The 25,721-nt window shown below is 42.8% G+C and overlaps 1 protein-coding gene across 13 annotated transcripts in view; it reads left to right on the forward strand.

Moving 5' to 3' along the window:
- The window catches only part of LOC111967787 (eukaryotic translation initiation factor 4 gamma 3), a 67,335-nt gene that overhangs the window by 1,246 nt on the left and 40,368 nt on the right, over positions 1 to 25,721 (forward strand). For 9 of the 13 annotated variants that reach the window (XM_023993145.2, XM_023993171.2, XM_023993154.2 and 6 more), the window contains exons 2-6: positions 18,911 to 19,010; positions 20,304 to 20,471; positions 23,128 to 23,220; positions 23,611 to 23,661; positions 23,858 to 23,890. In XM_023993145.2, coding sequence (XP_023848913.1) covers positions 18,911 to 19,010; positions 20,304 to 20,471; positions 23,128 to 23,220; positions 23,611 to 23,661; positions 23,858 to 23,890 — 445 coding nt within the window. The remainder of the gene's footprint in view (positions 1 to 18,910; positions 19,011 to 20,303; positions 20,472 to 23,127; positions 23,221 to 23,610; positions 23,662 to 23,857; positions 23,891 to 25,721) is intronic. The other 4 variants (XM_070444964.1, XM_070444975.1, XM_023993229.2 and 1 more) reach the window with 3 other exon arrangements.

The raw sequence follows: 25,721 nt of genomic DNA on the forward strand, positions 1-25,721 counted from the left end.
CCGGTATCCATAAAAGGGATGCTAACTGTCGTTATTTAGCTAGCTAGCTAGGCCGTAGTTAAACCGGGCAGTAGATGGCAACCGGTGCCACACCGGTATACCCATATTGACACGGTAGTGACGCCACAGACATATTTGCTGGTAACGTTGGCTACGTTAGCAACTGCAGTAACGTTACAGTGTAATGAATTTGATCCATTATGGGTTTCCCGGTATTCCTATTTTATTTGGGGATATGCATGCATCATGATTGTATGAATGACATTCAGTAAGCCTATGTCAAGTCACTGGTATCTAATTTTCTTTAACAGAAATCGATCAAGAGCATTTTCCTAACTTCAGAAACCTCTTGTCCCTGTGAACACTTTTGATCCCAGCCAGTGGAATTGTTCTGCCAAATTGGATCTCCTAACAAACGTGCCTTGCTTGATTTGTATGAWCTTTGTGAATATCAACTTTGAGTCTTAATTCATTTGATCCGGCCATTTAAAGTTAGGATCTAGTGGCTTTTTATGATTAAAACATTATGATTTTGATCTAATGTCCAGTCATAATGGAAGTATTGTTTTTCAGAGGGCTAGTCTGTGAGTCTTATCATCTTCGATGGTGCAGCCTCCGACCAGAAGTTTTAGAGGACGCCCTCTTGGCCGCAGGGACAAAATGTTGCTGTTTGAAAGCACATTTCCTGCAATTCTACACATTTAGCCTTGAGGCCGAGAACATTTTCCAGTTTTAAAGAAAATGTCCTGCAATTCTACACATTTTGCCATAGCTTATGCCGTTCTTATGCTATCTGAGTGATTTAAACATAACAAAATCAATGCAAAGGCATTTCTTCAAGTTGTGAAAAGACTATTAGAAAATCCCATAAGAACAGTTACATTTTAGACATTAATCACCACTTCATCCATGCTTAATAACATTAACAACGTTACAGGCTTCTAAAGGACTCTGCCACAGTGATAGCGAGTCAGCTGACTCATATCCTCAACCTGTTAATCTCAACTGGGGAAATCCCATGTCAATAGAAAACGGTTTATATAACACCAAGTCGGGATAGATCGGATGTGGCCAACTACCGTCCAGTATCAGTTCTTTGTGCTGTCTCCAAAGTGTTGTAAAGGCTGGTGCAGACACAGGTGGCCAACTATTTCTCACTCAACGGCCTATTTACAGCCTATCAACGCTGCTTTAGAAAGATACACATCTACAGCAGTGCAAAAGGTTGTGGAGGACATCAAGTCGGCTTGTAACAGCCAGGTCACAGCAGCGCTCTTCTTGGATCTGGAGAAAGCTTTTGACACTACACCACCCCACACTCCAGAGGAAGCCTGTGAAAGTAGGCTTTGACAGCACTGCAATCAAGTGATTCACATCATACTTACGGGGAGGAGTCAGTACAAACTGCAGAGCACGCAATTAGCCCAGGTACCTGTGGTGAATGGAGTCCCACAAGGGAATGTGCTTGRATCCCTGCTGTTCTGCATTTACATAAATTACTTTCCATCAGTGCTGGAGAAATGCTGCATACATAATTGCAGATGAGACAATCCTATACTACTCAGCAAATACACCAGGGAGTGTAAGGAGGCAGTGTCAAACGACATCAACAGGGAAGCGTCTTAGTTCGCTGATAACAAGCTCTCCCTACACCCTCATACGACCAAGGAAATGCTGTTTGGCATCCCACAAAAGCTGAGACACAGCCAAATATATCACAATAACAGACAGACAAAAAATGTACAAACAAGTAAACTGCTTAAAGTACCTGGTGAAGAAGTTGGACACCTACACTGGAATGAACATGCTGGCCTGGTCACAGGGAAATGGCTTTCTGGGCTTGGCGCTCTAAAAAGGTAAAGGGACTTTGTCAGGAGGATGCCCTTGGAGACTATCTACTACCACCATGATAACTAACCTGGACAACTGTGCCAYGGTATGGCTTCCCAACCTACATCAGTGCAATAAGACAGGTTTTAACCAGCTACAGGGTATCATCAACAGGGCTGCTCGTATCATGACTGGGAATTCACGGAGGGAACACACAGAGACAGAGTTTTTTTCTGCAAAAATCGGGAATCAAACCACYGACGGACAGGATCCATTATAACACCCTAGTGATTGTTTTCAAGGCGACACAGCACAAACTGCCTGAATATATGTCAGACCAGTTCAGGTGGGAGTCTTCACCCGTCCTCCGGGGGTGCACCAGAGCAGCAGCCAAAGCTTATGACCAATGGGACCTGCATCTGCTGGCACAACCATCAGCAAACATGGCCTTCCAAGGCAGTCTGCAGTTCTTTGGACCATTGCTCTAGAACAAGCTGGACTTATCCACACAACAGCTAGCTAGCATGTCCACCATCAAGAGCTTTACACAAATCTAGACCGATGTAATGTGAGTGTGGTTTGGTATGTATGCTCTATATTCTTCTGTGTATTTGGGTTTTATCCAGACAACTTTATGTGATGTGTATACTGAGTTAACAAAACATGAGACTGACCAGGTGAATCCAGATGAAAGCTATGATCCCTTATTGATGTCACTTGTTAAATCTGCTTTTATCAGTGTAGATGAAGGGGAGGAGATCGGTTAAAGAAGGATTTTTAAGTAAGACAATTTAGAAATGGATTGTGTATGTGTGCAATTCAGAAGTGAATGGGCAAGGCAAAATATTTGCAGTGCATTCGGAAAGGATTCAGACCCCTTGATTTTTTTCTACATTTTGTTACGTTAGACTTATTCTAAAATGGATTCAATTGTTTTTTTTACCCCTCAATCTACACACAATACCCCATAATGACAAAGTGGAAATACTTTTAAAGATATTTTTGCAAATTTATTAAATATACAGATGAAGTCGGAAGTTTACATATACTTAAGTTGGAATCATTAAAACTCATTTTTCAACCACTCCACACATTTCTTGTTAACAAACTAGTTTTGGTAAGTCAGTTAGGACATCTACTGTGGGCACGACACAAGTAATTTTTCCAACAATTGTTTAGACAGATTATTTCRCTTATAATTCACTGTATCACAATTCCAGTGGTTCAGAAGTTTACATACACTAAGTTGACTGTGCCTTTAAACAGCTTGGAAAATTCCAGAAAATTATGTCATGGCTTTAGAAGCTTCTGATAGGCTAATTGACATAATTTGAGTCAATTGGAAGTGTACCTGTGGATGTTTTTCAAGGACTACCTTCAAACTCAGTGCCTCTTTGCTTGACATCATGGGAAAATCAAAAGAAATCAGCCAAGACCTCAAAAAGAAATTGTAGACCTTTACAAGTCTGGTTCATCCTTAGGAGCAATTTCCAAACGCTTGAAGGTACCACGTTCATCTATACAAACAATAGTACACAAGTATAAACACCATGGGATCACGCAGCCGTCATACCGCTGAGGAAGGAGACGCGTTCTGTCTCCTAGAGATGAATGTACTTTGGTGCGAAAAGTGAAAATCAATCCCAGAACAACAGCAAAGGACCTTGTGAAGATGCTGGARGAAACCGKTACAAAAGTATCYATATSCACAGTAAAACGAGTCMTMTATCGACWTAACCTGAAAGGCCACTCAGCAAGGAAGAAGCCACTGCTCCAAAACCTCCATAGAAAAGCCAGACTACGGTTTGCAACTGCACATGGGGACAAAGATCGTACTTTTTGGAGAAATGTTCTCTGGTCTGATGAAACAAAAATAGGAAAAAGGGGACGCTTGCAAGCCGAAGAACACCATCCCAACTGTGAAGCACAGGGGTGGCATCATCATGTTGTGGGGTGCTTTGCTGCAGGAGGGACTGGGCACCTCACAAAATAGATGGCATCATGAGGATGGAAAATTATGTGGATATATTGAAGCAACATCTCAAGACATCAGTCAGGAAGTTAAAGCTTTGTCGCAAATGGGTCTTCCAAATGGAAAATGACCCCAAGCATACTTCCAAAGTTGTGACAAAATGGCTTAAGGACAACAAAGTCAAGGTATTGGAGTGGCCATCACAAAGCCCTGACCTCAATCCTATAGAAAATATGTGGGCGGAACTGAAAAAGTGTGTGTGAGCAAGGAGGCCTACTAGCTCTGTCAGGAGGAATGGACCAAAATTCACCCAACTTATTGTGGGAAGCTTGTGGAAGGCTACCCGAAATGTTTGACCCAAGTTAAACAATTTAAAGGCAATGCTACCGAATACTAATTGAGTGTATGTGAACTTCTGACCCACTTGGAATGTGATGAAAGAAATAAAAGCTGAAATAAATCATTCTCTCTACTATTATTCTGACATTTCACTTACTTAAAATAAAGTGGTGATCCTAACTGACCTATGACAGGTCATTGTTACTAGGATTAAATGTCTGGMAATGTGAAACTGAGTTTAAATGTATTTGGCTATGGTGTATGTATACTTCCGACTTCAACTGTAAACAACACCTTATTTACGTAGGTATTCAGACCCTTATGTAAATTAGCTACCATACACGGACCTTTGCTTACCAAAAAGTATATTTTATACACATTTTCTACACTGCATCCATATGCCGCACATCGTGGCATTGTTTACAAGTTTGCTATTTTAATGTGTAATGTGGGGATATAATTTTTCCCTCATTCACTTCCATTACTCAATGCCCCAAAAGTGTGTAGGGTGTTCGCTCAATGCTCGAATGAAATATGGGTAAATTCAAGATGGTGCTCCCAAATGTATGTCTAAACCTTGTTTTCTGTAGCCTATGTCATTATGAATCACATACAATTATTCATTAGATTGTTCTTCACAATATTACAACCTTAATATGCTTGTACTTAATTGTTGCTTAAATAAGAACATTAGTTTGTTGTAATGGTTGCTAGTTTGGACCGCGCCTCTTGGTTGTATCTCTTCCATATTTCAGTGTTAGAGGGTGGTAACATTTGGAGGTGTGTCTGTGCTTTGGACCAATCAAAATCAACTTGATACTCGTCTTTTTCATCTCCAGCTCCGTGGCTTTTTATTCCTCTAACCCCAGTCAATCAATGTTGAGGGGCCCCTTTCTATTGGAATTTAAAGGGGAAGAATAAAAACCTCGCAATGGAAACTGGAACAGATTTTTTCCCGAGGGGTCAGATATTGAAATTCAGTCTGTTAGCTTTGTTAAATTATATATACACATCTATATATAGTACCAGTCAAAAGTTTGGACACACCTACAAATTCAAGGGTTTTTCTTTATTTTAATGTATTTTCTACATTGTAGAATAATAGTGAAGACACAAACTATGAAATAACTAAGTGTTAAACAAATCAAAATATATTTTAGATTCTTCAAAGWAGCCACCCTTTGCCTTGATGATGGCTTTGCACACTCTTTGCATTCTTTCAACCAGCCTCACCTGGAATGCTTTTCCAAGTCTTGAAGGAATTCCCACTAATGCTGAACACTTGTTGGCTGCTTTTTCTTCTCGCTATGGTCCAACCCATCTCAATTGGGTTTCGGTCGGGTGATTGTGGAGGCCAGGTCATCTGATGCAGCAGTCCACCACTCTCCTTCTTGGTCAAATAGCCCTTACACAGCCTGGAGGTGTGTTGGGTCATTGTCCTGTTGAAAAACAAATGATAGTCCCACTAAGCGCAAACCAGATGGGATGACTTATTGCTGCAGAATGCTGTAGTAGCCATGCTGGTTAATTTCTATGGGATATGTGGGACGCTAACATCCCACTTGGCCAAAGCCAGTAAAAATGCAGTGCCAAATTCAAATAAATTACTATAWAAATCAAACTTTCATGAAATCACACATGAAAGATACCAATTTAAAGCTACACTTGTTGTGAATCCAGCCAACATGTCAGAATTCAAATAGGCTTCACGACGAAAGCTCACCAAACGATTATGTTAGGTCAGAGGCAAGTCACAGAAAAACACAGCCATTTTTCCAGCCAAAGAGAGGAGTAACAAAGAGCAGAAATAGAGAGAAAATKWATCACTAATCTTTGATGATCTTCATCAGATGACACTCATAGGACTTCATGTTACACAATACATGTATGTTTTGTTTCGGTAAAGTTCATATTTATATCCAAAAATCTGAGTTTAGGCGGGACGCTACTGTCTCACTTGGCCAAAAGCTAGAGAAAATGCAGAGCACCATATTCAAATAAATTACTATAAAAATCWAACTTTCATTAAATCACACATRAAAGATACCAAATTAAAGCTACACTGGTTGTGAATCCAGCCAACATGTCAGAATTGAAATAGGCTTTTCGGCGAAAGCAAACGATGCTATTATCTGAGGATAGCACCATAGTAAACAGAGAGAGAAGCATATTTCAACCCTGCAGGCACGACACAAAACGCAGAAATAAAAATATAATTAATGCCTTACCTTTGACGAGCTTCTGTTGTTGGCACTCCAATATGTCCCATAAACATCACAAATGGTCCTTTTGTTCGATTAATTCCGTCGATTATATATCCATTTATTTGGCGCGTTTGATCCAGAAAAACACCGGTTCCAACTAKTGAAACGTGAMTACAAAATATCTCAAAAGTTACCTGTGAACTTTGCCAAAACATTTCAAACTACTTTTGTAATAAAACTTTAGGTATTTTTTAACATAAATAATCGATAAAATTGAAGACGGGATGATCTGTGTTCAATACAGGATTAAATACAGGATACAAGATTAAAACAAACTGTAGCTAGCTTTCTGGTCACGCGCCTCTAACTAACAGTACACTTCCAGTGACCCTCGTTCAAGATGGCCGTACTTCTTCATTACACAAAGGAAAAAACCTCAACCAATTTCTAAGGACTGTTGACATCCAGTGGAAGCGGTAGGAACTGCAAGAAGGTCAATTAGAAATCTGTATTCCCAATGAAAACCYATTGAAAAGAGRGTGACCTCAAATCTGAATCTGAATGGTTTGTCCTCAGGGTTTCGTCTGCTAAATAAGTTMTGTTATACTCACAGACATGATTAAAACAGTTTTAGAAACTTCAGAGTGTTTTCTATCCAAATCTACCAATAATATGCATATCTTATCTTCTGGGGATGAGTAGCTGGCAGTTGAATTTGGGTATGCTTTTCATCCAAATGTGAAAATGCTGCCCCCTATCCTAGAGAAGTTAATTGTGCCTTGAATTCTAAATAAATCACTGACAGCGTCACCAGCAAAGCACCATTAAACCACCACCTCCATGCTTCATGGTGGGAACCACACATGCGGAGATCATCTGTTTACCAAGTGGGTGGCTACTTTGAATACTGCCTTTTGGTACTACATGATTCCGTATGTGTTATTTCATACTTTTGATATCTTTTCTACAATGTAGAAAATAGTCAAAATATAAACCCTTGAATGAGGTGTCCAAACTTTTGAATTTATTTAATTTAACTAGGCACGTCATTTAAGAACAAATTCAATTGACGGATTTCCTTATGAACTGTAAATCAGTAAAAATTTAGCGTGTTGCGTTATAATTCTCTGTGTGTGTAAAGGTGTACAGTTGAAGTTTACATACACACCCACCTTAGCCAAATACATTTAAACTCAGTTTTTCACAATTCCTGACATCTAATCCTAGTAAAAATTCCCTGTCTTAGGTCAGTTAGGATCAACACTTTATTTTTAAGAATGTGAAATGTCATAATATTAGAGGATTATTTATTTCAGCTTTTATTTCTTTCATCACATTCCCAGTGGCGGTTTTGGAGCAGTGGCTTCTTCCTTGCTGAGCGGCCTTTCAGGTTATGCAGATATAGGACTTGTTTTACTGTGGATAGATACTTTTGTACCTGTTTCCTCCAGCATCTTCACAAGGTCCTTTGCTGTTGTTCTGGGATTGATTTGCACTTTTCGAACCGAAGTACGTTCATCTCTAGGAGATCTCTAATGCTTCTCCTTCCTGAGCGGTATGACGGCGGTCCCATGGTGTTTATACTTGCGTACTATCGTTTGTACAGATGAACGTGGTACCTTCAGGCGTTTGGAAAATTGCTCCCAAGGATGAACCAGACTTGTGGAGRTCTACAATTTTTGAAGGTAGGCCTTGAAATACATCCACAGGTACACCTCCGATTGACTCAAATTATGTCAATTAGCCTATCAGAAGTTTCTAAAGCCATGACATCATTTTCTGGAATTTTCCGAGCTGTTTAAAGGCACAGTCAACTTAATGTATGTAAACTTATGACGCACTAGAATTGTGATACAGTGAAATTATTTGTCTGTAAACAATTGCTGTAAAAATGACTTGTGTCATGCACAAAGTAGATGTCTTAACCGACTTGCCAAAACTAGTTTGTTAACAAGAAATTTGTGGAGTGGTTGAAAAACTAGTTTTATTGACTCCAACCTAAGTGTATGTAAACTTCCGACTTCAACTGTATACAGTGCCTTCGGAAAGTATTCAGACCCCTTGACCTTCTCCACATTTTTTACGTTACAGCCTTATTCTAAAATGTATTTAAATAGATTTTCCCCCTCATCAATACACACACACAATACCCCATATTGACTTTTATTTATTTGAATGTATTAAAAATAAAACACTGAAATATCACATTTTACTTAAGTATTCAGGCCCTTTACTCAGTACTTTGAAGCACCTTTGGCAGTGATTAMAGCCTTTGGATATGACGCTACAAGCTTGGCGCACCTATATTTGTGGACCCTCAAGCTTCTCTGTAGACCCTCTCAAGCTCTGTCAGGTTGGATGGGGAGCATCACTACAGCTATTTACAAGTCTCTCCAGAGATGTTTGAGTCCGGGCTCTGGCTGGGCCACTCAAGAACATTCAGAGACTTGTCTCAAAGCCACACCTGCGTTGTCTTGGTTGTTGTCCTGTTGGAAGGTGAGCCTTCGCCTCAGTCAGGTCCTGAGCGCTCTGGAGCAGGTTTTTATCAAGGATCTCTCTGTACTTTGCTCCGTTCATCTTTCACTTGATCCTAACTAATCTCCCAGTCCCTGCCACCGAAAAACATCCCCACAGCATGATGCTGCCACAATGCTTCACCGTACAGTTGGTGCTAGGTTTCCTCCAGATGCGACGCTTCGCATTCAGGTCAAAGAGTTCAATCTTGGTTTCATCAGACCAGAGAATCTTGTTTCTCATGGTCTGAGAGTCTTTAGGTGCCTTTTGTCAAACTCCAAGCAGACTGTCATGTGCCTTTCTGAGGAGTGACTTCCGTCTGGCCACTTTACCAATAAGGCCTGATTGGTGGGGTGCTTCAGAGATGGTTGTCCTTCTGGAAGGTTCTCCCGTCTCCACAGAGGAACTCTAGAGCTCTGTCAGAGTGACCATCAGGYTTTTGGTCACCTTGGTGACCAAGGCCCTTCTCCCCTTATTGCTCCGTTTGGCCGGGCAGGCCGGCTCTAGGAAGAGTCTTGGTGGTTCCAAACTTCTTCCATTTAAGAATGATGAAGGTCACTGCTTTCTTGGACCTTCAATGCTGCAGAAATGTTTTGATACACTTTCCCAGAGCTGTGCCTCGACACAATCCTGTCTCGGAGCTCTATGGACAATTCCTTCAACCTCATGGCTTGGTTTTGGCTCTGACATGCACTGTCAACTGTATGACCTTTATATAGACAGGTGTGTGTCTTTTCCAAATCATGTCCAATCAATTGAATTAACCACAGGTGGACTCCAATTAAGTTGTAGAAACATCTCAAGGATGATCACTGGAAATAGGATGCACCTGAGCTCAATTTCGAGTCTGTTTTTGTTATTTTTTAACCATAAAAAAAAATATTTTGCAAAAATAGCTGAACCTGTTTTCTATTTTTCATTGATTGGGTACTGTGTGTAGATTGAGATTATTTTATTTTTATGAAATTGATTATATTTCTTTCCAAATGGGGGAGGGCCTCATAAAAGTAATTCGGGAAGCAGGGATCTTTATCCAGGARGGGATTGATTTGTCTTTGCTGTAACCAAGAAGCTTGATCTTGCAAGCTAACCACTTTGCTATGAAGTTAGCCAACCAAATGCATAGCTGGAGCCCTGATGTTAAGATGCATAGCATGAGCTTTAGGGCACCACAAACAAACAAATTGAAGGTATTGAACATTTCTAAATACCTCAGTATAATTTCTAAATGCCTCTGAGGGTTCTTACTAAACACAGGAGACTTCTTGTTAAAATTAGTCAAGTCAACCATACATTTTTCTCAAGAACCTTGCTCCAAGATCTGCTAAAGCTGTCTGAATAAGTTATCTTCCTATGCATTGTCAGTAGTAACTGTAGTGAGATGGCAGTCCCAGGCCATAGCAGACAGCGTCTTGAACCTTGTGTTTATTCAGTRCTGTGAGAACCTGGTCTGGTGGGACAACGGAACGGAGCACAGTGAAGGGGTGGTTTTGTGTCTGCACTATCTTGGCTGTCTCCAGTCACTTCCTGTTCTTCCACTCTGAACCCAGTGCACTCAGCCTCAGGTAGGCTATAGCTCCAGGCTGATACAACTACAGACTGGGAGGGAGCCTCAGGGTTAGTCACTATGCTATTAGATGGGTAGAGGCGAAGATSCTGTAGTAGATAAACTTAGCATATCAATTCTATAACAAAAGTAATTGTCTGATTCTTGTCATTGTAAAGTGTAAGGAATACTTAACTCTTGCAAGTGACTCCTTTTTTCTCTGGGCATTCTGTGTAGTCTGGTGATTCAGAAGGTCATTTTGAGATTTTGTCCTGAATATGTTCTCACAGAAACACTTTTTTTAGGTGATCTAATTTGTCTGCAGAACCGTCAAGTCAGCAGAAAATCCTATTTGACTTTCTAACACTGAACTACTCCCTTTCCTTTCTCTTATTCTATCAGCACCTTTCTCTCGTTCTCTCTCGCTCCTTCCTACATACACACTCCGCACATAATTGGCTTTACATGATGATACAGGGACACAGTGGCTTTTCCCCCTTTGCTGGCTCTAAATGGGACTGGTCGGTGGAGGGTCTTGGCTACTGTACGTTCAAAGGCAAAATAGGGATCGGGATAGAGTGCCTGTAGCAGTGGCCCCAAAATGATTGGTAATGAACTACTAGACTTGCAGAACCTCATGATCTGTATCAGAGCCTGGAAACCTGAACCTGTACTTGAGATGGGCGTAGGGTTTAGGTTACAGGTCTGGGCTGTCCTGGCAGGAGGCAAAGGAGCAGAGTGACTTAGAGGGGTTGGTTTTTGTTAACATCAGTGTCTACTGAGCTGTGATAGGTGCCCTTCTATGCCCTTCACAGATCAGAGTGGTTTACATGTATGTAGAAAGGTTATTGTTTGGGGCAGACCAGGGTTTCCCTTCCTTACTTTCACTGTGTTCTGTGTGCTGCATCAAAACATGACATGTTTTCTAATGAAGTTGTAGCCTAGGTTGCTAAAGCTCACTTGTTATCCAGTCCCTATTGGCCACATGTAGCAATGAGCTGATTACCTGGCTGTGCATAATTGTACAGACATTCATTTTCTCTCATCTGATCCCATGGCCTTTTGTAACTCTAATAGATGACATATATTTTCCTCCGCTCTCGCTGCAGAAACTAAATGAAGCTCAGACTAATTACTAATTAGTGTGGTCAGCAACTCTCATGGCTGTAGTCATGGTGGTGCCAGTTAGGGCTGGCACAATTACAGTTAACCGTGTAACTGACGGTTATGGATGAAGACTGTCATGAAAATAAAATAACCCTCATAACTGCAACACTACCGTTCAAAAGTTTGGGGTCACTTAGAAATGTCATTGTTTTTGAAAGAAAAGCAACAAAAAAAAATGTCCATTTTTAAAATGACATAAAATTGATCAGAAATACAGAGTAGACAATGTTGTAAATGACTATTGTAGCTGGAATGGCTGATTTTTTAAAATGGAATATCTACGTAGGCGTACAGAGACCCATTATCAGCAACCATCACTCCTGTGTTCCAATGGCACGTTGTGTTAGCTAATCCAGGTTTATCATTTTAAAAGGCTAATTGATCATTAGAAAACCCTTTTGCAATTATGTTAGCACAGCTGAAAACTGTTGTTCTGATAAAAGAAGCAATACAACTGGCCTTCTTTAGACTAGTTGAGTATCTGGAGCATCAGCATTTGTGTGTTTGATTACAGGCTCAAAATGGCCAGAAACAAAGACCTTGCTTCTGAAACTTGTCAGTCTATTCTTGTTCTGAGAAATAAAGGCTATTCCATGCGAGAAATTGTCAAACTGAAGATCTCGTACAATGCTGTGTACTACTCCCTTCACAGAACAGCGCGAACTGGCTCTAACCAGAATAGAAAGAGTGGGAGGCCCCGGTGCACAACTGAGCAAGAGGACAAGTACATTAGAGAGTCTGGTTTGAGAAACAGACGCCTCACAAGACCTCAACTGGCAGCTTCATTAAATAGTACCCGCAAAACACCMGTCTCAAYKTCAACAGTGAAGAGGCTACTCCGGGATGCTGGCCTTCTAGGCAGAGTCTGTATGGATGAACTCTTTACAACGTGATGAAACTTTTGTTTCTCCTTGCTGAAACAAGCAAGGTGTTGTAGCAAGCAAGTCTTCGGGGACTGCAGTCATTTGGCTGACCAGTAACCGTCATCTAAAATGTAATGACCATCACAGGCCTAGTGCCAGTGCCTCTGAGTAATATGTGGTTATGCATGTAATTATAAGGCCCAGTGGAATTGGGCTTGTATAACAAAATATGGTTGCTAAAACAATATGGCCTTTGTTAACAGTTCAAATCCAATTCTATTGGTCACATACATATGGTCAGCAGATGTTATTGCGAGTGGAGCGAAATGCTTATGTTTCTAGATCAGACATTACCTGTTAGTGCAGCAGTATCTAACAGGTAATATCTATCTAACAATTCCACAACAAAACCTAATACACACAATCTAGGAAAGGAATGAGAATATATGTCTAAAATATATGGGTGACAGTGGCTAAGATGCAATAGATAGTGAAGGATACAGTATATACATATGAGATGAGTAATGCGAGATATGTAAACATTCTTAAAGTGGCATTATTAAAGTGACTAGTGTTCCATTTATTTAAGTGGCCAATGATATCAAGTCTGTAGGTAGGCAGCCGCCTGTCTGTGCTAGTGGTGGCTGTTTAACAATCTGATGGCCTTGAGATTGAAAAACAGCTTCTATCTCTCTGTCCCAGCTTTGATGCACCTGTACTGACCTCGCCTTCTGTATGATAGTGGGGTGAACAGGTAGTGGCTCGGGTGGTTATTGTCCTTGATCTTTTTTGCCTTCCTGTGACATCAGGTGTTGTATGTGTCCTGGAGGTAGGGCTGGGCGGTATACCAAATKTATCTATATACCTGTATTTATGCACGGACCGGTTTGGGTTTTTACTTTACTTTCTATAACGGTATTTTAATGTTTGGTTTGTTAAATGTGATACGCTGTGTGTAATGTTCATTTTTATAGTTTACTCCGCTACTTGAGTCATCCCTCTCCACACTCTATCTCCATGCCGCTTTCCACATAGACCTAGTCATGGGTGAACAGGGAGTACAGGAGAGGGCTGAGCACACACTCTTGTGGGGCCCCAGTGTTGAGGGTCAGCAAAGTGGAGATGTTGTTTCCTACCTTCACCACCTGGGGGTGGCCCGTCAGGAAGTCCAGAACCCAATTGCATAGGGCGGGGGTCTAGACCCAGGGTCTCAAGTTTAATGATCAGTTTGGAGGGTACTATGCTGTTGAATGCTGAGCTGTAGGCAATGAACAGCATTCTTACATAGGTATTCCTCTTGTCCAGATGCGATAGGGCAGTGGCCAGTGTGATGGAGATTGCATCGTCTGTGAACCTATTGGGGCGGTAAGCAAATTGGAGTGGGTCTAGGGGGACAGGTAGGGTGGAGGTGATATGATCCTTGACTAGTCTCTCAAAGCACTTCATGATGACAGAAGTGAGTGCTATGGGGCGATAGTCATTTAGTTCAGCTGCCTTAGCTTTCTTGGGAACAGGAACAATGGTGGCCATCTTGAAGCRTGTGGGGACAGCAGACTGGGATAAGGATTGATTATGTCCGTAAACACACCAGCCAGCTGGTCTGCACATGCTCTGAGGACGCAGCTAGGGATGCCATCTGGGCCGGCAGCCCTGTGAGGGTTTTACTCACGTCGGCCACGGAGAAGGAGAGCCCACAGTCTTTGGTAGCAGGCCCATGTCGGTGCCACTGTATTGTCCTCAAAGCACTCAAAGAAGTTGTTTAATTGGTCTGGGAGCAAGTCGTCTGCGACGGGGCTGGTTATCTTTCTGTAATCCGTGATTGTCTGTAGACCCTGCCACGAACGTCTCGTGTTTGAGCCGTTGAATTGCGACTCCACTTTGTCTCTATACTGACGCTTTGCTTGTTTGATTGCCTTACGGCGGGAATAACTACACTGTTTGTATTCGGCCATCTTTCCAGTCGCCTTGCCATGATTAAATGCGGTGGTACGTGCTTTCAGTTTTGCGCGAATGCTGCCATCAATCCACCGTTTCTGGCTAGGGAAGGTTTTAATAGCCACAGGGGGTACAACATCTCCTAAACACTTCCTTATAAGCTCGCTCACCTAGTCTTCATATACGTCAATGTTGTTCTCTAAGGCTACCCGGAACATATCCCAGTCCACGTGATCGACGCAATCTTGATGCATTGGATAGACTTAAGCACAGGCCCTTTCTGTTTTAGTTTCTGCCTATAGGAGGGGAGCAACAAAATGGAGTCGTGGTCAGATTTTCCAAAAGGAGGGCGGGGGAGGGCCTTGTATGCATCGCGGAAGTTAGAGTAGCAGTGGTCGAGCGTGTTGCTCGTATACTGCAATCGATATGCTAATAGAATTTAGGTAGCCTTGTTCTCAGATTAGCTTTGTTAAAATCCCCAGCTACAATAAATGCAGCCTCMGGATATATGGTTTCCAGTTTGCATAAAGTCCAGTGAAGTTCCTTAATGGCCCTCTTCGTATCCGCTTGCGGGGGGGATATACAAGGCCGTAGCGATAACCGAGGAGAGTTCTTTTGGTAGAAAATACTGTCGGCATTTGATTGAGGTCAGGTGAACAAAAGGACTTGCGTTATTGTGTATCGTTACAATTACACCATGAGTCGTTAATCATGAAACCATACACCCCCGCCCTCCTTTTACCAGAGAGATGTTTGTTCCTGTTGGCGCGATGCACTGAAAATCCCATTGGCTGTACGGACTCCGACAACATGTCCCCAGCTAGCCATGTCTCCGTGAGACAGAGTATGTTACAATCCCGGATACCTCTTTGGAAAGCAACTCTTGCACTAATTTAGTCTACTTTGTTAACTAGGGACTGGACGTTAGCGACTGGACGTTGTGTGAGCACATCCGAAGCCTCACTAGAAGACCGCTCTGGCACCCTCTCCTCCGACGGCGTTGTTTTGAGTCAGCCTCTGGAATCAGTTCAAATACCCTGGGAGGTGCAGATAAAGAATCCACTTTGGGAAAGTCGTATTCCTGGTCGTAGTGCTGGTAAGTTGACGTCTCTCTGATATCCAGTAGTTCTTCCCGGCTGTATGTAATAACGCTTAAGGTTTTCTGGGCTAACAATGTAAGAAATAATATTTAAAAAAACTAAATACAGCACAGTTTCCTAAAGACTTGACGCGAAGCTGCCATCTCTATCGGCGCCATCTTCTTTCCCCTCCAGTTGCCCTTTAGATTCAAGTCTAAGCCACATGTTGCCGAATGCATCAATGGATTTACACTAGTTAATGAATCATATTGTGGGGCTCGTAGCCTAGTGGTTAGAGCGTTGGACCAGTAACCGAAAGGTTGCTAGATCGAATCCCAGAGCTGACAAGGTAAAAATCTGTCGTTCTGCCCCTGAACAAAGCAGTTAACCCACTATTTCTAGGCCGTCATTGTAAATAAGAATTTGTTCTTAACTGACATGCCTAGTTAAATAAATGTGTAAACATATATATTTGTGTTAACAAAATCTTGCTTTGCACATGCGAAGGGATTTGGTTAGGCAATTCATCACTACATAGCAATTGCAGGAATCAGATCAAATTGTAATTCCAGTAAGAGTCATGTGGTCCCTCCTGCCAAATCCCTGGTGGTGTCAGCTGTCTCGTCTCATCTGATCATTTTCCCATCTGCCGTTGCGTGGCCTGCTAACCTCTGACCCCTGGAGGAAACGTCCTTGCTGCCTGCGAATCAGATTCCCTTATTGTCACTACCTCCTCCCCTCCAGCCCCTCACACACACACACCACACAAGACCGCACCGCATCAGGATTCACTCCTGTCTGTTTTATCCCTAGACTGTGGCTACAGCTATCACTCTGCCCATGTTAAAGGTTACACACTCACAGTAGGGATCTCCACTCAGACTCTTTTTGTTTGTTTTGGCTTTATTTAGTGGCTCCAAGTGTTTTATTTTAATTTTATACTGTATTTTCTCTTCCACATAAGGGCTATTAATTAATACCCTACGGAGACTGTAGCGCAGTGTCGTTTTTTGTCACAACAGGCGCGGCTCCTTGTGCGCTGTGACGTTCTCTGTACTCGGTACCACAAGAAAAATGTCACGTGCCATATCATTCCTTGCATAGCCATGGTGGCATGGTTGTGTAGGCAATTAAACTTGCTTGGTTCCTTAATCTGATCTATAGGCTATACATCAAAGTAACCTATTTTGCATTGATAAGTAAATATAATCTCAGTGATTGTTCAAACAAATCAAACAACATTGTAGCCATATTAGAATCCCCCCAAAAGGTATTTTGTTTAGAAGAAATAACTATTTATTCCAGGCTATTGGTAAAAACAACTGCGAGAGATGTGCTTTTTCTATGTGACCAAAACAGGATGACATTCTAGTTTTTAAATAGGTTGAAGCAGCATACCAAATTGGCATAATGTTGTAGGTTACACCGGCAAGTATACGAATATTTGCCAGGGCATTTTATTTAATTCTAAATCTGATTATTTCACATGTGAGAATGTGCCGATGTGGGAAGCTAATCAACTTCAAAATAACCTCCAATTTCAAGATTGCTGTCTCGGTTTAGATTGACATTAAATAAGCAGCCTATTTTGCATTGATAACCAAATATAATCTCAGCGACTGTTCAAACAATAAGCCGAACAACATTGTAGCCTTATTAGAATCCCCCCAAAAGGTATATTGTTTAGAAGTGATACATTTATTCTAGTTTATTTGGAAACTTAAACAGATTTGTTCTTCTCTTTTTTACATTATATTTTTAAATATGAGAGTGAATACATTGAAGCAGCTTATCAAATTGGCATAATGTTGTAGGTTACATCGGCAAGTATACAAATATTTGCCAGGGCATATTATTTCATTATACATCAGATTATGGGAAACTAAAAGGCTACATAGTTTGCAGTGTTTAGCCAACTTGCTAGCAAGGGAAGACATTTACATTTTAGTCATTTAGCAGATGATCTTATCCAGAGCGAGTTAGTTCGTGCATTCATCTTTAAAATAGCAAGGAGGGACAACCAGATATCAGTCATAGTAAGTACATTTTACCTCAATAAAGAAGCTATGTTGTTAATACGTTGATCCATTGATGCATCTGGCAACATGATTTAGACTTTAACAAGACAAGAGACTCTGAATTTGCTTTCATAACAAATGAGAAGACGACAAGAACCTCTGTCGCCCTGTTGTGAATGCTGCTATTTGGGAGTCTGGACCTGCGAGGTATCATGTTACCAAAAGGTGCAGTTTACTCTAAACAATCTGACTCCACCCAGTACACGCGTAGATCTGCGCGCGTTAAGTGTGGAAACCTATAGCAGACCCTCGTTATGCTGTGTAGCTGCTGTCTCCAGTTCCACTGTTATAAAATGTATTGGGAGGAGTGTTGGTTTTGGCGGGAAGCCAGGGGAGACGAGGGCCCCTGCAGGCAAGGAAAGAGAGGGGGAGCTGGATTGAGGGGAGGAGGGCGGGATTTGGGGAATGACTAAAAAGTGTCAGAGGGGAAAGAAGAAAGCCAGGCGTTCTATTTCCCTGAAATCATGTGACCAGTGTGTGTGCCTCTAAGACCCAACAAACTGCCTGAGCAGGTTACTGAGCTCTTCTATCTGTCTGGCGTTTCCCCTCTCCCTCTTTTTATCCTCCTCATCACTCCATCATAGCAGTCATTGATGAAATCAAAGTTTATTTGTCACATGCACAGGATACAGGGTGTAAACGATACAGTGAAATGCTTACTTGCAAGGTCTCAACAGTGCAGTACACTTGATCAAAATATTAACAAATGAGTAATAAAAAGTAGTGATGTTGGAAATATATACACAATAAGAATATACTGTGAAATTTGTGAAAGTGAATGCAACCTGATTAACATCAGTCATGACCCGTGATCACATGGTAACCCTATCAGGAAATAGAAAGACCGGGCTGTCCCTGGTTAAGGGGCTGTTTAAGTAAACTAGGCCTAGATGTGAGACAGTACATTTCAGGAATTTATTTTCAGCTGTCATGATTGACCTATAAAGTTAGTAATAGATTCTAAAATTAACTTTGAAATTGGTGCCTTGAGTAAAATGGAAATGGRCCATGATCATGATCATTCCTAGAGTTGGAGTTTTGGAAATCCATGTTGGGATTTCCCTTTGACACATACATGCTCCCTGGTAAAGGTACACAGTGTACTCTTGAAGATGAGGCTTTAGGGAGGGGGGCCAGCAGTGTCGGGGATGGGGAAACATTGGCTAAAAACCTGCTAAAGGAACTAGAGAACAAAGATGTGATAAACTTGCAATGTTTGAATTGAAAGACTTGAATGGTTTTGCAAGATTTGTTAGCCGTAGACTGTTTAGAACAGTGCATTAATGTCCCAAAGCATGTGAATGTGTGCTGCTCCTGCTGCTGTTGAGGTTGTTGATGCCCCCACCTTTTACCCGTTTTGGCCTTAAGTTGACACTTTTTCAGAATTTTCCTTAATATGACGCGTCCCAGGTTCTCTCGSGTTCAGCCATCCCTGGATGACCGCATCTTCCCCACACAGCCCGGTGTCGCTGCCATCTATAGCGTGAGTACATACCCTGCACCACACACACACATTCCTACTGCACCACAGACACATACGCTCATACCACACACACTAGTTGTGAACCTCACAAGCATACCTCAACCACATCTCACAGGTCTGTTGCACTGTCTGTTTAGTTCTGACATAAAATCTAGAAAACGAAAGCCTGGTGTATGTGTGTATAATGTTGCGTATGTGTAATGTATGACAGAAACGGATGGGAGATCACTTCTCAACCTGACCTCAGCCTGCAGCTGGAAAGATGTGGCTGTCACCTCTGCAACATAGTGATTCATAATAACCGTCAGCATCATCACCCACCTACCCCCTGCTGTGTGTGTGTGTGTGTGTGTGTGTGTGTGTGTGTGTGTGTGTGTGTGTGTGTGTGTGTGTGTGTGTGTGTGTGTGTGTGTGTTGCCCTCACTTCACCACCCTTGGGGTTTGTTAGCAGTCTGGAAGGCTCTGCTCTGCTGCTGAGGAGAGGGATGCTTTCTGGACTCTCCCTCCCCCACCCCGACTGTCACATTGCCTGTCAGTGGAGTCAGTCACTGGCAGAGACTCCTCCTCTGGCAACAGAAGTCAGATTAGCTGCTTTATCCTGGGTCAACCAGGGGAAATGGGCCACACAGAGAGATGCTAGGGAGAGTAAACCAGTGTTAAGAGAAAAACAGTGATGTTGTCGTATAACAAACAGAAGAGTATTGCCTCTACCGCACGGAGGTTCCTGTGCAGAAGCAGCAGCGATGTAGGCACCACAAAGCCCAGGGGAGCGGAGGTGCGCCGGCCGGCGTGCCTGCATTATCTGCTGTGCCAGGCTTGCTGCAGCAGCAACACCTGCAGTGGGTTACAGCTCACAGTACAGCACAGTGGCAGGGCATGGGGATAGTACAGCACAAAGCACACTGCCTGCAAACACTGCAAAGGGACAGGGCAGCACTCTACAGCCAGGGCCGGGCCTGATTCTGCACAGCAGGGCACAACACACTTCATGTCCAGTATAGGTCTGCTCCTCTGCACAAAGACAGACAGGAGTTAATCCCTGCCGTAGCACCTTATTTACATTCCTCAGCAGGAGCAGGTCTAATGACCTGTGGAATCCTGTGCGTGTGTGACTGTGAACATCCCTGGGTGATGCTTTGCCAAAATTATACCGCTTCAACACACTAACAAATACCGGATATCATTTAACTCAGCACACACACAAGCATATACCCTCTATCTTCCTATGTCTTCAGTGACTCCATTTCATTTTGGAATCATCTGATGTCCTCTATCTTGCTCTGTGTGCTGTAGGTACCGAGGCACCCTGGTCCTCCCTACACAGCTCACGACTACACAAAGGGACACCCTAACTTGGCGGGCACGCCGCCAGGACATGCCCACTCGCAGGCGCTCTCTCAGGTATCATTACCAACAGCTTCCCCATATCGCTACCCTAAGGGCTGGGAGGCAGGTGGAGTGGTGAGTGTAGCCGAGTCTCCGCCGTCATCCTCTCTGCGTCTGACCATTGGTCTGTCCGTCCGTCTGCCTGCCTCTGTGTTTGTCTGTATTTCTCTCTCTAACATCTTTATCAAAATGCCTGTTGCGGCGTGCTTCTTGTGTGAGTTAAATTAATTAAATACACTGAGTGCCTGTTGATTGTTCGGAGGTTGTGTTTTTTGTATTTCTATATGTTCTGTACTGTTTGTCAATAGTCCAAGAGAAGCACATTTGTCTTAATGATCTGAATTCCACAGGACATCAGCAACTTCGACTGCTGCGGCGCTCTCTTATTTTCTCTGCTCTCCATAAGAGGCTGCTAAAGGGGTCATCAATTTGTCACAGAGACAGCAAGTCAATTACATTGCCTTTGCTGTGATTTGCTAGTTTCTCCTACTGCCTTGGAAGTGCACACGGGTGCACACTGTGTGTGTGTGTGTGTGTGTATGTACACACACACACACACACACACACACACACACACACACACTTGTTTGCAATTCCAGACTGAGTCAGCCTTTGCAGAAGGTATGTGTTGAAAGGGTTCCCATGACCCTGTGTGTTCACCATGGTCACCCCAGCCCACACATTGCCTCGGCCTGAAGGAGCTGCTCTCTGGCCTAATAAGTGTCTGCAGCCGGTGGCACAACTAATTATCCCAGCTACATAGCCACACCATCAACCACTCACAAGGGCAAGAAGTGCTGCTTTAATTCCCTACGATGCACACGTGTAGTGATGCGACACAGGGGCTGGTGTTATAAAAGCTCCTTGGAGATGTACAGTCGTGGCCAAAAGTTTTGAGAATGGCACAAATATACATTATCACAAAGTCTGCTGCCTCAGTTTGTATGATGGCAATTTGCATATACTCCAGAATGTTATGAAGAGTGATCAGATGAATTGCAATTAATTGCAAAGACCCTCTTTGCCATGCAAATTAACTGAATCCCAAAAAAACATTGATATTTCAGCCCTGCCACAAAAGGACCAGCTGACATGTCAGTGATTCTCTCGTTAACACAGGTGTGAGTGTTGAYGAGGACAAGGCTGGAGATCACTCTGTCATGCTGATTGAGTTCGAATAACAGACTGGAAGCTTCAAAAGGAGGGTTGTACTTGGAATCATTGTTCTTCCTCTGTCAACCATGGTTACCTGCAAGGAAACATGTGCCATCATCATTGCTTTCCACAAAAAGGGCTTCACAGGCAAGGATATTGCTGCCAGTTAGATTGCACCAAAATCAACCATTTATCGGATCATCAAGAACTTCAAGGAGAGCGGTTCAATTGTTGTGWAGAAGGCTTCAGGGTGCCCAAGAAAGTCCAGCAAGCGCCAGGACTGTCTCCTAAAGTTGATTCAGCTGCGGGATCGGGGCACCACCAGTACAGAGCTTGCTCAGGTATGGCAGCAGGCAGGCGTGAGTCCATCTGCACGCACAGTGAGGCGAAGACTTTTGGAGGATGGCCTGGTGTCAAGAAGGGCAGCAAAGAAGCCACTTCTCTCCAGGAAAAATATCAGGGACAGACTGATATTCTGCAAAAGGTACAGGGATTGGACTGCTGAGGACTGGGGTAAAGTCATTTTCTCTGATGAATCCCCTTTCCGATTGTTTGGGGCATCCGGAAAAAAGCTTGTCCGGAGAAGACAAGGTGAGCGCTACCATCAGTCCTGTGTCATGCCAACAGTAAAGCATCCTGAGACCATTCATGTGTGGGGTTGCTTCTCAGCCAAGGGAGTGGGCTCACTCACAATTTTGCCTAAGAACACAGCCATGAATAAAGAATGGTACCAACACATCCTCCGAGAGCAACTTCTCCCAACCATCCAGGAACAGTTTGGTGACGAACAAAACATTGAGGAACAAAACATTGATATTTTGGGTCCATGGCCAGGAAACTCGCCAGACCTTAATCCCATTGAGAACTTGTGGTCAATCCTCGAGGCGGGTGGACAAGAAAACCCCACAAATTCTGACAAACTCCAAGCATTGATTATGCAAGAATGGGATGACATCAGTCAGAATGTGGCCCAGAAGTTAATTGACAGCATGCCAKGGCGGATTGCAGAGGTCTTGAAAAAGAAGGGTCAACACTGCAAATATTGACTCTTTGCATCAACTTCATGTAATTGTCAATAAAATCCTTTGACACTTATGAAATGCTTGTAATTATACTTCAGTATTCCATAGTAACATCTGACAAAAATATCTAAAGACACTGAAGCAGCAAACTTTGKGGAAATTAATATTTGTGTCATTCTCAAAACCTTTGGCCACGACTGTAGTCTAGCACAAGATATCCCCATATTTAGCTCTCAGGGCTAACCCCTGCAGAAAGTACCAGATAGGCTATGACATTGGTCTTGTTCAGTGTTTAACTAGACTACTACTATAGATTTACCATGCTAACACTGTCCGTTATTCTCCATTGCTGAGGAGAGCAACAGTTTGGTTGGTCTAAATAATTGTGAACTCAGGTAAAATGCCCAAACTGATGAGTCATCCAATCTCTTCTTAGCTTGTTCTTAACTACCATTTTCCATCTCGCTTTCCTTTTTCTCTGTCCTAAATACGTCCTCCTCTCCTTTCCTCTCTTTTCTACATCCATCCATCCCTCTGTCCCTCCCCTATGACAGTCTCCATACACCACTGGACAGAATTCTGGCTCAGCACCTCTAGTGTACTCTCCTCAGACGCAGCAAATGAACACGCAACCGCAGAGTCGCCCGGTAAGTGCCTGTTCTCTCTCTCTGCGTCATTTGTATGTATTATGACTGGTGTGCTTTGGGAAACCCAGACAGATCATGTTTCATTTTGATTGGCCTGGAGGGGTACGGTGTCGTCTGAGGTAGTGATCGACATGATCTGGGTTCAATAATGATAAGTCTTGATGACGTGTCTGTCAGGCAGTCCTCTACACACTCTCTGGCATCTGCTGTGTCTGAGATGCTTTCCAGTCTTGAGTTATCTAATAGTTGTTGATAATCATTCCTGTAAATGTTGTAATCATTTTGTGTTACCTAATTTTAGATTGTCATAATGCATTTATTCAGTGTGCCAATGACTTTAAGATGATATACTTAAAGTATTGTACTGTTCTATCTGCACTTTCAATGTAGTCATCCATGCCCAGCCCCAGCCCCAGCCCCCCTGTCATGTGGAACCACCAGGTCTGCATCATCTCCTCTAATGGCAGTAAACATGACAACGTGGCAGCTCTACTGCTCTCTGTGGTTTTGTATTACTGTGCCTCAGTGTTCCCCTCATTGTTCATCTTGTCTCTTTGTTACTGTCCTCCTCTCTGCTTTGCCATCGCTGCCTCACACTCTCTCTTTCTGCCGGACCTCACACCTTCTCCCCCATCAGTTTGCGACGGGCCCTCGACCAACCCAMCATCAGGTAACTTACCCCATTTTGTCTGTCCTCGTCTGTTTTCCCTCAGCTAGAGCTGCTTCGTGCACTTTACCACACTACTGTTATTGGTTGGCAAAGAGCTTCTGCTCTCGGTGGAAATAGGCCCTGTTTATATAGGATGTGTCCCTTAAGTCAGTGTTTCCCAACTCCATTCCTCAAGTACATTTTGGCTTCCCAGTAGATTACGTAGATCAAATGGCGATGGAGTATGTTGCCACTGCGCAATGAGAATAGCCTATGCAGCTGGCAACACCTCAAACATTTTGACACATTTACGCCGACGTGACCCCAGTATTCCTACCACCGGAGCAAGACAGAAATGCCCAAAAAAACTCTGCATTCAAGCATCCCTTCTCAGCTGGTTCAGACCGGGCCAAAGGAATTACAATAGAGAGAGGTATGTTTATAGCCACGGAAATGCGCCCCTTCTCGTGGTTGAGAAGAATAGAGGTTTCAACACTTCGTGAAAGTGCTCGAGCCATGTTATAAACTTCGCCCTCTCGCACCCATTTCAGAAAATAGGCAGTACCCGCTCTATATAAGCAAGCTAAACCCAAAGTTGTCAATGAATTGGCCAATGCGCACCCTGTGTTGACTTACTACAGATGGATGGACCTCCAGGGCTACACAGAGATACTTAACCATGAAAGCCCATCACATTATCCCAGACTGGGAAATGAGCTACAGACATTCCCCGTTTGAGTGCCACACAAGTGTGCATATTTTTCTCTTTGTAAGAATACATTATAGCATAGGCCTATACAATATCTGAGCCATGTTTATTCATTGACAACTTCGGGTTTAACTTGCTTATATAGAGCGGGTACTGCCTGATTTCACATGCATATTCCACTTTATTTTAGTGTTGGTGAGTAATTGTGAAAATACAAAGTGTTGGTATTCCTGATTTGTGCTCTTATCAGGCATTATGACTCATGATCATGTATGGAATCAGGAATAACAGTAGGTTGTATTTTCTTAAATAAACAAAAATTAACTACAGTAACTTTTGCATTTCATTTTCCCGCTGTACCGAAACCGAACCGTCACCCCAAAACCGCAATACGTACCGAACCGTGTTTTTGGTGAACCGTTACACCCCTAGTGTTAGGGGTACTTGAGGACAGGAGTTGGGAAACACTGCCCTAAGTTAATGAGAATATATGGCTCCCCTTCCCGCCTGCCTTCCACCCAGGCATGCAACAGTCTGATTGTGTTTGTCAACAACCATTCTCTCTAGATTTTTGCCACATTGTTGTTAAAGGCATATCCAAGAAGACTGTTGCCTTTCTGCCAGTCGAGCAACGATGCTAGATGTTTGCCATACTATAGTGATGACTATCTTTTCTTCTCATGTTGTGGACTTGCTAGTCAAGCTGTTGATCAGACTTAGTGTCAACAAGTGTGGTACTAATAGTACTGCGCCAACATTTTGGAAATATCTTGTCCTGTTTTCTGACGTTGGCATACTTTATGTACTCGATTCTTCTCCTTTTAAAGAGGGTTGAACTGCATTTTTAGATTATCTGATGATTTAGATGCTTCATATGAATGTGATTGCATGTTTTGTTTGTGAATTGTGTGTGTGTGTGTGTGTGAGAGCATAACTATGTGATCCTGGGCACAGAAACGGAGCCCGTAGAGTCTTCCTGGTGTCTCCCTGTCTGAGAAGCAGATGCCATTTAAAGACACTGGGTCCCACAGGCAGACAGGCGCACCCCCACCCCGTCCATAACTTGTTGTCCAACATTCTCACCTTCTGGATCATTCTGTGTTGGTCATTTTGACAGACTATTAATAGTYAGCCTCCTATGTC

Source organism: Salvelinus sp. IW2-2015, linkage group LG1 (genome assembly GCF_002910315.2).
Source record: "Salvelinus sp. IW2-2015 linkage group LG1, ASM291031v2, whole genome shotgun sequence".
NCBI classification, from domain to species: Eukaryota; Metazoa; Chordata; class Actinopteri; order Salmoniformes; family Salmonidae; genus Salvelinus; species Salvelinus sp. IW2-2015.